Genomic DNA, 13,359 nt, shown 5'->3' with positions numbered 1-13,359 from the left:
ACGTCGCTGCAGCCGCTTCTGCGTCCCGACTCCGGGTCTGTTCCGTCGCTGGCCCTCGCCGCGTCGTGACCGTTCGCGGCTCCCCTCCCTCCTCCTCTCTTTCGGCACCATGTCTGCCAAAGGTAAGAAGCTAGAAACGGACAGGGAGCCGGGAGCCCACCCGCCGCCTGGCCGCATGCGTAAACAAGGAACGTTTCCAACGGCTGGACGCGCAAACGGCCGTTGCTCAAGCAGCCGAGCCGTTCGCGAGGTGCCACCTCCGTGTTGATCTCTTATTGGCCCGCTTCGTGCTCAGCGGCGCTGCTATTGCGCAGCGCGCTTGTCTGTCAGCGTTACTTCGGCGCTTGTGCGGGGGGGGGGGGAATAACCAAGGCTGCTTGAGATTAACGGGCCGGGGAAACGAGGCCAGGTTTGAGGAGATTTCTTTGGCGGGCGAATAAAACCTTATTGTACTGAGGGGATAATGAAAGCTCGCTATCTTGGTGAGCGCGGAGTGTGGGGAGGACGCGGGCGCTCACCTTCTGTAGCTGTGCTACGCGAAGGAACTGAGCATGTACGAAAATGCTTGCCTCTCCACTGCGCGTGCGTTACCGTTGAAGAACGCTGGGAAGCCGTTTGCACGACAGGTGGCTCGAGGAAGCCGTTCTCGTGCGGAGGGGGCGGGGAGACGCAGGTCCGTTTCCCCCTGTGCTAGATGGGGCACAAGACTGCAGCCACACTGAGCAGTCTTACGCGTGTTTCCTCAGAAATGAGCATCGCTCAGTTGTGTGTACAAAGGCAGCGCAGTCGTCCATCTAAACTTTAAAGCTGAGAGTGAAAGGGCCGTTCTGACTGCGCAGACAGTGCCGGATTTACATATAAGCTAAATGAGCTATAGCTTAGAGCCCCACTCTCTTGGGGGCCCCAAAAAAAATTAAAGGGGGAAAAATCTGGATGTACATATCCAAAATATAAGATAAAAAACAAAATAAAACCTACACACAGCAACAGTGTTTTGTGTTGTGTAGGCTCCTATCTGTTATGTGCAAATGGCTTTAGATACCTATTAGGTCCATAAATTACCATATATTCAACACACAAAAAACAGTGACAATTTGTTGTTGACAAAGGACAGCTGGACATATAAAGGGCCCGTTACCTTCAGTAGCTTAGGGCCTCATCAAACCTAAAACCAGCCCTGTGCTCAGAACAGCAGCTTCCTGAGAGTTGTAGAAATTATACCTTTGTGGTGTGCTTAATTTTCCTATAACTTTGTAAGGTGTCTTTGAAAACAAGAATGGAAAGGTGAAATTATTCCATCCAAAGGACGGTGCTTAATTTTTTCCCTTTCATTTCCAAACTGTTATTTCAAACAATTATTTAAACAAATAAGATAAAATGAGGACATCCAGACAGTATCCCAAAGAGCCAGTGGTGGGAGTTCATACCAAGAAATTGTCTCACACCCATGTTGAACACAAAAGTTAAAACATAGTGGTTACTGTGATCACTTTTTAAAAAATGAGGAAGTATTAGGCCATGTATTGTGATTCTAACACCAGAAACAAGGTAGCTGCATAGACCTGCTTTGCAGCATAAAAAATAAAGTGTTGGGGTGTGAGTGTGTGTTTAGTACAAACATTTTTCTCTTTAAAAAAGAGGGGGTTTCCCCCACAAAAGCATTGAATGGAGCCATATTGAATGGTACAGCTGTCATCTTTGTTCTGATGTCTTTTTCTTTGGCTGCCATTGATCCTTGGGTTTTGTGTCCTTAAAAGAGGTACACTTATTCTAGTGGTAAAATTTGAGTGCTTCATACCTAATGATAGGGTACTGTAAGTCTTAGCATCCAATAAGACATTTCATTAACTCCTATTTTATGTATCCAGGTCAAACTAGGATTCTGTGCTTTGCTCAATAGATTGGTGAGAGTGGGGGGAATCTACTCAGGAGACAATTAGGAGCATAATTGGGCAAGCACATGCATGTGCTTTGCATAATCTAAAAGTCAAATGAACACATCATCCTTTCCAATATGACCACTGAAAAGTCTTGTTTTTGTTTTTTTGCCCGAAGCCTCCCTCCTAAAATAAAAAGGGAGACAAGGGAAAAGTGAAGCAAGCGCAGCTCTAATAGGTACAAAGTGAAATGTACCCCAAACAATTAATAAGGAAGTAAATGAGTGATGCAAGACCTGGGTCCAATCCACAATCCAGCATTCCCTCCACCAAGTACAGTACAGTGCTGATTCTTGGTTTTGTGTGATGCACACATTGCATGCTCCCAACTTCTGCCCCTTTATTTTGTGATATTTCAGGCTACTTTTAAGATGAACTTATTGCATTGTTCTTTTACTGTGCGTTTCCATATGAATGAGCTGCACACTATTATTGCTATTATAACTGCGAGTCTCTTCAAACCTGCTAAACAGGTTCACTACACTTCCCCCCTGCCCCACCTCATCTTTATTCTTTAACCTCGGGTGAATAAGAATTAATCTGTGGGAATGAAGTTTTATTCTTGGTGACTGGATGGTCATAACTGCTTGGGAGGAGCAGTACTTATCAATGTGCAGCTGTGCTTAATTTGAAAGCCATTTTCTCTAGACCTTCACTTTCCATGTGGAAAGTGGAGGTTTGTGATTGTAGTACAAGTCAACCGAATTCCTCCATTAACTTGAATGGGCGGGGGGGGGGGGGAAGAGAAGGCTGCTTTATTTACGTTATGTTAAATTATAAAGTAAAGTAGACATAAAATCTACTATATGGTTCAATAAAAGGCTTTTATTATAGATACATTGGGCTGTTGGGTTTATACAGAGAACTGTAAACTACTGTACTTAATAGCATCTATTTCATCTCCCCTGCTGTGTACATGTTTTAGGCTATATTGCAGTGCACACTGAAGATGATGACAACACTGTAATAATTGATGATTCAGAAATGGAAGATACAGAAAATGGACCTGAAACTCAAGGGAAGTGTGATGGTCGCTATGTAACTCATCTTACATATGGTAATTATGTTTAATTTCATTTTGAAAGATGATTATGAGTTTTCATATAGGGGGTTCAGCGATGTTATCTAGGGAAGCATAATTTTTGTCTGGCCTTGGTACTGTAGCCAAGCCAAAACTTGTGACCTCCAGATTTCTACCCTTCCAGTGCCAGATTTGAAATCTTACCCACAGTGAATCAAATTTTCTGGAAATACTTTTTTAATGTAGCATTCTATGAGAAGACTAATTAATTGGGATAGTGAGGTATAAAACTAAATTAAATCTTTCTTGAGTGGTATCTAAGGCATTATTAAGACACTGCCTAACTTACATTTTTAGAAGGTAATGAAGATTTATTGGATATAGAGGAGCAAGCTGGATCACAGGAAAATCTTTCAACAAGTGCGCCAAGGCTCAGTCGCAATCCAGAACAAATGGAATTAGTTTATTTACGTAAAAGGCGCCGACTTGCATCCTCTCTAACGGGGGTAAGTATATTCCAATAAATTACTTGTACAGTGGTACCTCAGATTAAGAACTTAATTCGGGTCACAGAGATTCTAGGGTTTTAGGGGTTGTTTGTTTTTTAAGTAGACTGCAAAAGACTGAAATCAGCTTATCCCAGCATTAAAATACAGTGGACGCTCAGGTTGAGAACATGATCCGTGCAGGATGCACATTCGCAACCCGCAGTGGCACGACTGCGCGTGCGTGGATTGTGATTTGGCGCTTCTGCACATGCACAACCTCCAAACCCCGGAAGTAACCCGTTCCGGTACTTCGGGGTTTCAGCGGTCTGTAACCCAAAAAAACGCAACCTGAAGCGTCTGTAACCCGAGGTATGACTGTATAAACTTTTATCAAATAACTGACACAAAAATATAACAATTCAAACTGTTTCTATAAGCCCTGCTTACTGTCTTTCTATGAACTATTAGCAGTATCTGTGGAGCACATTGATCGTTTCCATGTAATGAATTTCTTATCCACAGCGTGGCACCAGCGTTCTGTTTTTCTTAACAAAACTTAGTATGGATTAAAATAATTTTTCTTAGTCAGCCCACGGAAAATAGTAACAAATGATTATAAGTGCTATATCAGTTATAATTTATGTTATTTATATTCTTTATTTCAATATTTTTATTAGATGAGAGCCAAAGAGCCTGAATATGAAGATGGAGATGTTATTTATGAATACGACCCTGATGATGAATGTGTATGTATACTTCCAAAAATAATTTATAGCCTCTCTGTAGGAGGAACTGCACAAATTAAAATATTGCTTTCTTTTAAATTTGAGAGCTTTATTTTATCATTTTTGTTTCCAATTATTCCTGTGACTAGGATTACATTTTCATTGTCTTTACACTAGGGGAGTGTTGTATCTGAAGCTTCATGTGCAGGAGATCAGCAGAAAACACTTATGGAAGTCCTTAATTATTGTCAGGTACTGTGCCGTCCTTCATTGTTTGTTTGAGAAGCCATTTGTCATGGATAGGGAATGTGTGGCCCTCCAAATGTCATTACACCCTCACCATTGGCTGGGATAGACAGGAGTTTAAGTCCAGCAACTTCTGGTTTTCCATCCTTGCTTTTATAAGTTCTTCCAAAACAAGAAGTCTGTTTAGGTACCGGTTTCCTGGTCTTCTCCCTTGAGTTCCAGCTGGCTTCGAATCTCTCTTACAATCTGACATAAATAAATGTATGTTTGCAGGCCATGTATGATGCCATTCTGAAACTGGATGAGAAGTTTGAGAGCCTTCATCGCAAGGTCTCAGAAATGCAACACACCCGGTTAAAGCCTTTACTTTTAAAACCAGTGAGTATTAAATTGCTGTAGTTGCAATTAGTTTTTGTTGATGTTTTGTTAATTTTCTAATTGTCTTTAATGGTGTATTTCTTATTGTGTTTCATGGTGATTTAAAAATGGCATTAAGCTTCTAATCTGGCCATGCACTAGAGCAGGGATGGGCCAGCATAGCCAACGGTCAGGGGTGATTGGAGCTGTAGTCTAACAGTATCTCTAGGGCACAGGTCCCCCATCCCTGTGCGTCCCTAACCCTGTAGCAGAGGCACATAACTGTGTACAGCTTGGGATAGCACAGTACATCTAACAGGGCCCAAGTTTGGTTTCTATTACAATGCAAGATTGTGTATATAGTAGTAAGAAAACATTGCACAAAAACATAAACCTAATGTTTGTATACAAAAGGCTAGCCTATATTGTATAACTTTTTTCAAAGTTGCTGAAATAACTTTATATAGCTTGAGCTACAAATACAGTGGTACCTCGGGTTACATACGCTTCAGGTTACAAACGCTTCAGGTTACAGACTCCGCTAACCCAGAAATAGTGCTTCAGGTTAAGAACTTTGCTTCAGAATGAGAACAGAAATCATGCTCCGGCGGCACGGCAGCAGCAGGAGGCCCCATTAGCTAAAGTGGTGCTTCAGGTTAAGAACAGTTTCAGGTTAAGTACGGACCTCCGGTGTCAGGGAGAGGCAAACGGGAAAAGATGAAAGGACAGAAACCAGCAGTTATAGAGAGCCTAAAGAGATTATCAGCAGCTTGTCATCTGACAGTCAGTCTGACGTAGAGGGGGAGGAGGATGAGCCTGGGACAAGCCATGCTGTACACAGAGGAAGTAAGGGGAGGAGTTTTCGCAGACTTGCATGCTGGGTGCGGAAAAGGAGGAAGTAAGATTAGAGGGAGCAACTGCACACAAGGGGAAGGAGGCTAATGGAAACGCTGGAGATGTACGTTTGAACTTTGTCAAATAAATCAATTGTTTGGAACTGGCTGGGAGCCCAGAGTCTTATCTATGGCCAGCTGGACAGCACTAAGCCTCTGACATCCGGAACTAATTAAGTACTTAACCCGAGGTACCACTGTAGACTATGATTAAGATGGCTAACAAAACATGATGCAAAACAAATCTGAACATATAAATTCAGTTCCATTCAAAGCACAGCATTTGAGTACTCCTGCCTCCAGTATGTGCTTACCTGATAATCTCCACTTTTTCAAATGGGGCTAATGCCAAGCAGTGTGGCAGATTGGAGTGTTTGCTCAATGTTTTTCTCTCCTTTTCAGAGGCCACTTAGGTTTATGTACAGAAGTCCTAGAAATCTCTCACCTGGAAAAATCAGAATCCAGAAGGCAACAGAAAGAAAGCCAAGTCAGATCTTACCCCCTGGGCATGGATGTCAGAGCCAACCCATGAAGGTTAAGCTACAAAGAGCTCCTATTTTGACCAGATCTGCGGTTAAGCCAGTTCCACACACCCTTCAACCTGAATCACAGCCCCCTGTGCACAGGCAGAGTCCACCACTTCCTACAATTGTTTCCACCCGTTCACTGTGTCCCCCATTCAACATGGCTAGTGACATGCCTAATATTCCTTCACAAACCAATCTAGCAAACTTAGCCAACGAAAGCTCTGTTACTGTGGCAGCTTTGGCAATAGCCTCACCAGTGGTGTCATCAGTAGCATCTACACCACCAGCAGCTAATTTGGAGAGAAACAATAGGACAGTGACTAACAGAACTTCACCTGGAAGTAGAAGTATTCGTAATGAGCCACCTTCGTCATCTTCTGTTTCTGCCAGTTCAGCAGTTGCCTCTAGTCGTTTATTGAATGCACCAGTTACAGCTAATAAGATGTGTGACCTTCCTTCACAAGCTAGTCTTTCAACTACTGATGGTCCCGCTCAGGTAGAATCTTCAGCTGTACCCTCACCAGTGATATTACCTGAAACCAGTTTGGAGAGGGGGAAAAAATTGGTAACTTACAGAACTTCAACCGGTGGTACAGATATTAGTAATGAGGTACCCTCTTCTTCTTCTTCTATGAGTCATAATTTTGGTGAGTTACAGTTTTCATAAGAATAATGTGTTTAGCTCTTAATTCCTTCTTTAATTCCACTCTTTTGCATGCACAGGGATTCTTCCATTAAACTGAAAAGGTAGCCACCCACTGTTTCTCATAGCACCAACGTTCTGCTTTCTCACTTCCTGCTCCATAAAGGCAAAAGCCATCTCTATTGTACCTGCCCTTTGGTGGAGGTGTCACAAGGGCATAATGGCAGGTTGTATTTTCATAGCAGCCACTATCCTCCAACCATTTCCCTGTCCATCACTCAGCCTGGCACTGTTTTAAAAGGTGCTTCTGTGTTGCATCCTTTTTCTTTTTTTATTGAGTGTTATTCTTTTGACTGAATATTTAGGAGACTTTCCCCACAGCTCACTGAAGTTTGCAACCAGACTTTGCAAGGATGCTTAGCATTACTATCTGGGTAGAAATATTACTGCACTACTGTAATTTGTGAAAAGAGCAGGGATGGGGAAGTTCTTGAGCTGCAGGAGAAGGGGTAAGGAGTCTGTGGCCCATTCCCAGTCTCTTAATCATGGTTAAGAAATTAGAAAAATTGTGTCTTTAATGAACCTGGGGGGGTGTGCTTCCAAACACGTGGACCATGTCTGTGAAATGTTAGAAGCCCAGAATGGCACTTTGGAGGACTTGCAGTGGGTGCAGTGCAATTTTGTTTTAATACTCTTCTAATATTTTCCTTTATCTAGAGTTCATTGGTGATCCAAAGCGGAATGTGAAGGTCCTTGGCAACTATTTGATGAAAGCGTGGCAAAAGACCGTGCCAAAGTATGCTGCGCGCTACTTGGTCCGGGTTTTGTTCCCAAAAGAAACATTGCTATGCAGTGTTATGGGTACAAGAGCTCGAGGACGCAGGACACTAGACCCAAACAAGGTCGCTGCAATCAGAGGTATGTCACGCAGTAGCGGGGCAAGGTGGGGGCAGTCTGCCCTGGGTGTCACCCCTGAGGGGGGTGCATCGCCGTGAGCGGCGCCCCCCAGGACGCTCACCGCCATCTGATGTCACACTGGTTTAAGAGAAGGGGTTAGATTTTCAACCCTTGGCAGTTCCTTAGGCCAGAACTACATAATAAGACTCAGACAGGGTTTCCAGTTTTATGTTTTCTCCCAATATTTAGATAGAGTAGAACAGTAGGTTGGAAGCAGCCAAGAAGAAAAGTGCTTAATCATTTCCCTGCCAGTTCTCATCCACAATTCCTTCTCAAGTGGTTTTCTCCTCCCCCCCCCCCCAGCTGCCTAGAACAACAGAAAGAAATATGGCTAGGAGACAATGGAAAGGGGGAGAATCAGTGAATAGGAGAAGGTTTAAAAGGTTTAAACACCACCCTCACTGGGCACTTTTTCTCCTCTGCAGACATTCTTTCCCTAATGTTGCCTTTAACTTGCAAGTATGATTATACTTGCAAGTATTAAAAAAACTGCATGTTTTTATACATTCACACACAAAAACGGCAGTTCCTATTGCAACTGGAGCAAACAAATTTGCCTGATGGTATACATGCACTTAATTCATTTCAGATGAAATATGGTTTTCTTTGCTTTATGAAATATTCTTAACATATTTTACTACCTAGTCGCCTTTGTCTGGTTATAATCAGGTAATCAGTATTTATTTTCATAAATATTTCAATTTACACAAGCTCTTAAAATAGATACTCTCATGGGCTCTCACTTGTGGGGCCTCAGGGTTCTGTCTTCTCCCCCATGCTTTTCAACATCTACATGCAGCCGCTGGGAGAGATCATCATGGGGTTTGGACTCGGTGTCCATCAATATGCGGATGATACCCAGCTCTACCTCTCTTTCAAATCAGAACCAGTGAAGGTGGTGAAGGTCCTGTGTGAGTGTCTGGAGGCGGTTGGAGGATGGATGGCAGCTAACAGATTGAGGTTAAATCCTGACAAGACAGAAGTACTGTTTTGGGGGGACAGGAGGTGGGCTGCTGTGGAAGACTTCCTGGTCCTAAATGGGGTAACTGTGCCCCTGAAGGTCTAGGTGCGCAGCCTGGGAGTCATTTTGGATTTGCAGCTGTCCCTGGAGTAACAGGTCAATTCTGTGTCCAGGGCAGCTGTTTACCAGCTCCATCTGGTACGCAGGCTGAGACCCTATCTGCCCGCGGACTGTCTCGCCAGAGTGGTGCATGCTCTGGTTATCTTTCGCTTGGACTACTGCAATGTGCTCTACGTGGGGCTACCTTTGAAGGTGACCCGGAAACTACAACTAATCCAGAATGCGTCAGCTAGACTGGTGACTGGGAGCATAACACCAGTCTTGAAAGACCTACATTGGCTCCCAGTACGTTTCCGAGCACAATTCAAATGTTGGTGTGGACCTTTAAAGCCCTAAACGGCCTCGCTCCAGTGTACCTGAAGGAGCATCTCCACCCCCATCGTTCTACCCGGACACTGAGATCCAGCGCTGAGGGCCTTCTGGCAGTTCCTTCACTGCGAGAAGCCAAGTTACAGGGAATCAGGCAGAGGGCCTTCTTGGTAGTGGCACCCACCCTGTGGAATGCCCTCCCACCAGATTTCAAGGAGAGCAACTACTACCAGACTTTTAGAAGACATCTGAAGGCAGCCCTGTTTAGGGAAGCTTTTAATGTTTGATGGATTACTGTATTTTAGTATTTTGTTGGAAGCCACCCAAAGTGGCTTGGGGAAGCCCAGCCAGATGGGTGGGGTATTATTATTATTATTGTTATTATTCAATGGTTTGTTTAAAACAGAAGCGCGGTGTTTCATAGTAACATAAGTGTGCTTTAAAAAATAATAATTGTGTTTTTGAATGCAGAATTTCTTGCTGCTTATTTCCCAAGTTATGATCTAAGTGAGCGTGGGAAAGACTGGAAAACCTGTATTACAAATGTGAATGCAATGATCCGCTGCTTACGTTATGAAAGCAAAACAAGTCCAGTAAGTTCTTTCTTTGTGTTGACGCCTGTATAAACACATCCTAGCCCAGACTGCATTTCTCTGAAAGCAATTATTTTAAGTTTGAAATCAGAAGTTAATAATAAACGCTGAAACCTAGAAAGTATTAAGGATGTTTCAGGCTCATTGATACAAAATATTTATAGATCTCTAGTTACCGAAGTAGTGATTCACGGCCATTGCTTCGAATGTTTCAAATTGAATAGAGAATTTACAGAAGAATGCCTACCTCTTTTGCTACTGTGTCACTGCTATTGCCAAGAGCAAAAATAACATAGCTTACTCAATTGAAAATACTATGAAATAAAATAATAGACAATATTGTTCTTGCTTTAATTCATTTAAGTTTCTTCCTTATGATATTTGTAGAAGTTTATTACTGCATTTTTACATTAGTTATGGAAATATTCCTCCCTGCTACATTGCTTCCTAGATCACTGAGGGAAAAGAGAAAGCTCCTGAAGCTCCAGACACATCCATGTGTGTAGATTTAATTGATATTGAGGAAGAGAGTGACATCAATTCTCAAACCAGTTCAATATCAAACCAGCTTCAAAATTCAACAGGGGATAATAATAAAAACACACCTTCTTCCAGTGAACCGCCTTCTTTAGAGCCAATGGGTAAGCTGCTGAACCTTCATTTTCCATGTCAGAACTGTGCAAGCCATATGCAGTATGCAAACACTGTAAACCAGTCCTCCAGGCATTTAAAAACCTGCATTTCCCCCCTTGTCTGTCTAAGAGGGAAAGAATGGGGGTGGGGTGATCCAGCAGCTTGCAGAGCATAGTAGTGGCTGGTGGGTTATACCTAGCTGGGTAGCTCACAAGTTAAATTAGACTTTTAGCAGTCTGACTGATAAATCTTCCTTAATTTTTTCCCTTCTTCAGTTTAGACTGAGCATGCAGACATGGGTTTGTTTTAGTTATCTACTTTAGGCATTTCAGAAATATAGAATTATGAGGAATCTGCTCATTGTAGACACAGAACTCTTCATTTTTAATTAGTTTTGAAAACAAACATGAAACCATTCCACTTAGAACAAAACAGGATAGTTAGATTTCTAAGCTTTTTAGATGGTCCCTGCTTTCAGGCTGACAATCTTAGGGCTGACATTTGTCAACCATTCTTGAGTCACTCTGCTTAAAGAACAGGGTTTGAAGTCTTTTTCATAATAATAATAATAATAATAATACCTCCTCTCTAGCACATCTTGGGAACCCATCAAGGAATGTCCAGTTGCCCTTTTCAGTTATTTTTGCAGCCAAAGGAAAAACTCGGCCAGAACTTTCAGCACGCTACCTGATACGTCATCTGTTCACAGAGAATATCCTGATAAAAAGCAATGTGTATGGCAACCTGGACCGTGGCACACATCCACTGGACTGCAACAAAATAAACGCTCTCAGAGGTCAGTAATGATTCCAATAGGAGAGATGCAGATTGCAATCCCTAAATGCAATTTAACTGGAGAGTAACCCCCATGGAACTCAGTGCAATTTGGTTCCGAGCAGACATTATATAGGACTGAGCTGTCAGGCTGTGAAATATTTATTCAAATATTTATAAACTGCTCTTTAACAAGATATATCAGGGTGCTTTACAAAATACAATAAAATGTATCCAGATGTATCCATAAGATTTAAAACATTAATAAAACAGGAGATACTGGTTGGTGAAAAAGAAATTCATATTGTGGAGCTCTGTCTAAACAAGACCTCTTTCAGAATATGTCTAAAAGGAGGCAGGGAAGCTTCCTGCCAAACCTCTACTTGCAGGGCGTTCCACAGCAGCGCCTGCCACTTTCAAGGTTTGGTCTTTATTGCATAGGCCAACCAAATCTCAGGCCAACCCACCAGAAGTGCCCCATCAAGAGATTTCAGTGATCAAGATGGAATTGTTACAATAATGGCAGCATCGAAATTGCTGCAGTGTCAAGTGACTTTATCCTCAAAATAATGGACCAAATGGTCAAAGCGGGCCACCAAATGCCCGTCCCCACCAGCAAATAAGACCAGATTGCAGATGGTCTGTAAGAGCTCTGCTGGATGATTACTAGAGGCTGCGAAGTAGGACTTATTTGCTGCCCTTATTGCCACACGGTAGGTCCGATTATGTGTGCTCAGTCAGCTTTGGAGCGAGTTCTGTGCCACCATCTTCCATCCTGTTTCATCACACTGCTTCCTAGGATACCAGGGCTCCACAGCACCAGAGGAGCAATCATGTTGATGAGGCTCTTCCAAAAGGCATTTACTGCTCATTTGTAGGATTCCTGATTTAGTAGTTGCTTGTCAGAAGCAGTTACGGGTACTGTAGCATTCTCTCTTCAAAGTAGGATGCCTTTAATTTGCCTAATCTGAACAGTGTATAACTCAATACTTACTAAGCAATATAAAACTTGAATAAACAATTTGTAACTTGCTTTTTTTTATTAGACTTTCTGCAAGAGACTTACCCATCTTTTGAGCTGAAGGAAACTGGATATGACTGGAAAGCATGTGTTGCAGCTATAAACAGCACAATTCGCAGCCTGAGATTTGACCATAAAAAGGCCTCATCTGGAGTCCAAAGCAAAGTGTCAGCTAAACCACCTCCACTGTCACGAAGTTCAAAATGTTCCCTGTGAAACCCTGTCGCAGTATAACAATATAAAAGCAACTTTCTAGTCTGTCAGCCATAACTGTGTTAGATGTAGCCTCTGCTACAGTCACAGTGGACTTTTTTCAAGATGTGGTACAATAGTTTATTTTCAGTAGCTGTCAACTGGAGAGTTTTAGTATTCTTAACAAAATGAAATTTAGTAGATCAGAGTAAGAATTTGGTTTCTATCTTGTGTCAGTGATGCTTCTGTCTGCTGTAGAGGATGACAGGCATTAAGGAAACTCATTCTCAATGCACAGTGTCTTCTGCTGAGAAATGCTATTCCTAAGAGAAATTACCTGCAAATGGTATGTGCATGTTAGTTACACTGGACATGGGTTACAAGGTAGAATACAGTGGTACCTTGGTTCTCAAACGGCGAAAACCCAGAAGTAAGTGTTGCAGTTTGCAAATGCTTTTCGGAAGCTGAACGTCCGATGTGGCTGTCGGCTATTGTTTCCAGGGCGCCTGAACCAGAAGCTGTGCCTTGGTTTTTGAACATTTCAGAAGTTAAACAGACTTCTGGAATGGATTAAGTTTGGCACTTTTGTTTTTGCTATTTATTTCGTGTTTTTGTTTTTGAGGCTTTTTCGGTTAATTTGTTTTTGTGACTGTGTGGAACCCAGTTCAGCTACTGATGCATTGATTGAGTGACTGCAGAAATGGATAAAAGCCCCCCATCCAAACAATGACTATCATCAGTGAAGTTAAGAATATATTTTTAAAAAATAAAATAAAATTTATCATCTACAATACTGTCTTATTTATTTTATAGTACAGTACACTGATTATTGCTTTCCTTTTATGGATCAATGGTCTCGTTACATAGTAAAGTTCATGTTAAATTGCTGTTTTAGGATTGTTTTTAAAAGTCTAGAATGGATTAATCTGTTTTGCATTACTTTCTATGGGAAAGTGCCCCTT

General features: G+C 42.2%; 1 protein-coding gene across 6 annotated transcripts; it reads left to right on the top strand.

Annotated features, from left to right (window-relative positions):
• Nucleotides 1–8: 8 nt before the first annotated feature.
• On the top strand, nt 9–13,155 carry BEND2 (BEN domain containing 2). Of its 6 annotated transcripts, none has more exons than XM_053387135.1 (12): nt 9–122; nt 2,863–2,994; nt 3,316–3,464; nt 4,124–4,192; nt 4,349–4,423; nt 4,691–4,795; nt 6,070–6,841; nt 7,555–7,755; nt 9,656–9,777; nt 10,229–10,418; nt 11,003–11,206; nt 12,231–13,155. In XM_053387135.1, the coding sequence occupies exons 1-12, from the start codon at nt 110–112 to the stop codon at nt 12,419–12,421; spliced, it is 2,223 nt and encodes a 740-aa protein (XP_053243110.1). In that variant the 5' UTR covers nt 9–109; the 3' UTR covers nt 12,422–13,155. The 6 variants fall into 6 exon arrangements, with proteins under 6 accessions (XP_053243110.1, XP_053243114.1, XP_053243109.1 ...); XM_053387139.1 differs by lacking the exon at nt 9–122 and adding an exon at nt 357–482 and having other exon boundaries at nt 11,120–11,206; XM_053387134.1 differs by lacking the exon at nt 9–122 and adding an exon at nt 357–482.
• Nucleotides 13,156–13,359: the final 204 nt, after the last annotated feature.

The sequence above is a fragment of the Podarcis raffonei genome, chromosome 4 (genome assembly GCF_027172205.1).
Source record: "Podarcis raffonei isolate rPodRaf1 chromosome 4, rPodRaf1.pri, whole genome shotgun sequence".
In the NCBI taxonomy this organism is placed as follows: domain Eukaryota; kingdom Metazoa; phylum Chordata; class Lepidosauria; order Squamata; family Lacertidae; genus Podarcis; species Podarcis raffonei.
This window is presented reverse-complemented; position numbering and strand designations above follow the sequence as displayed.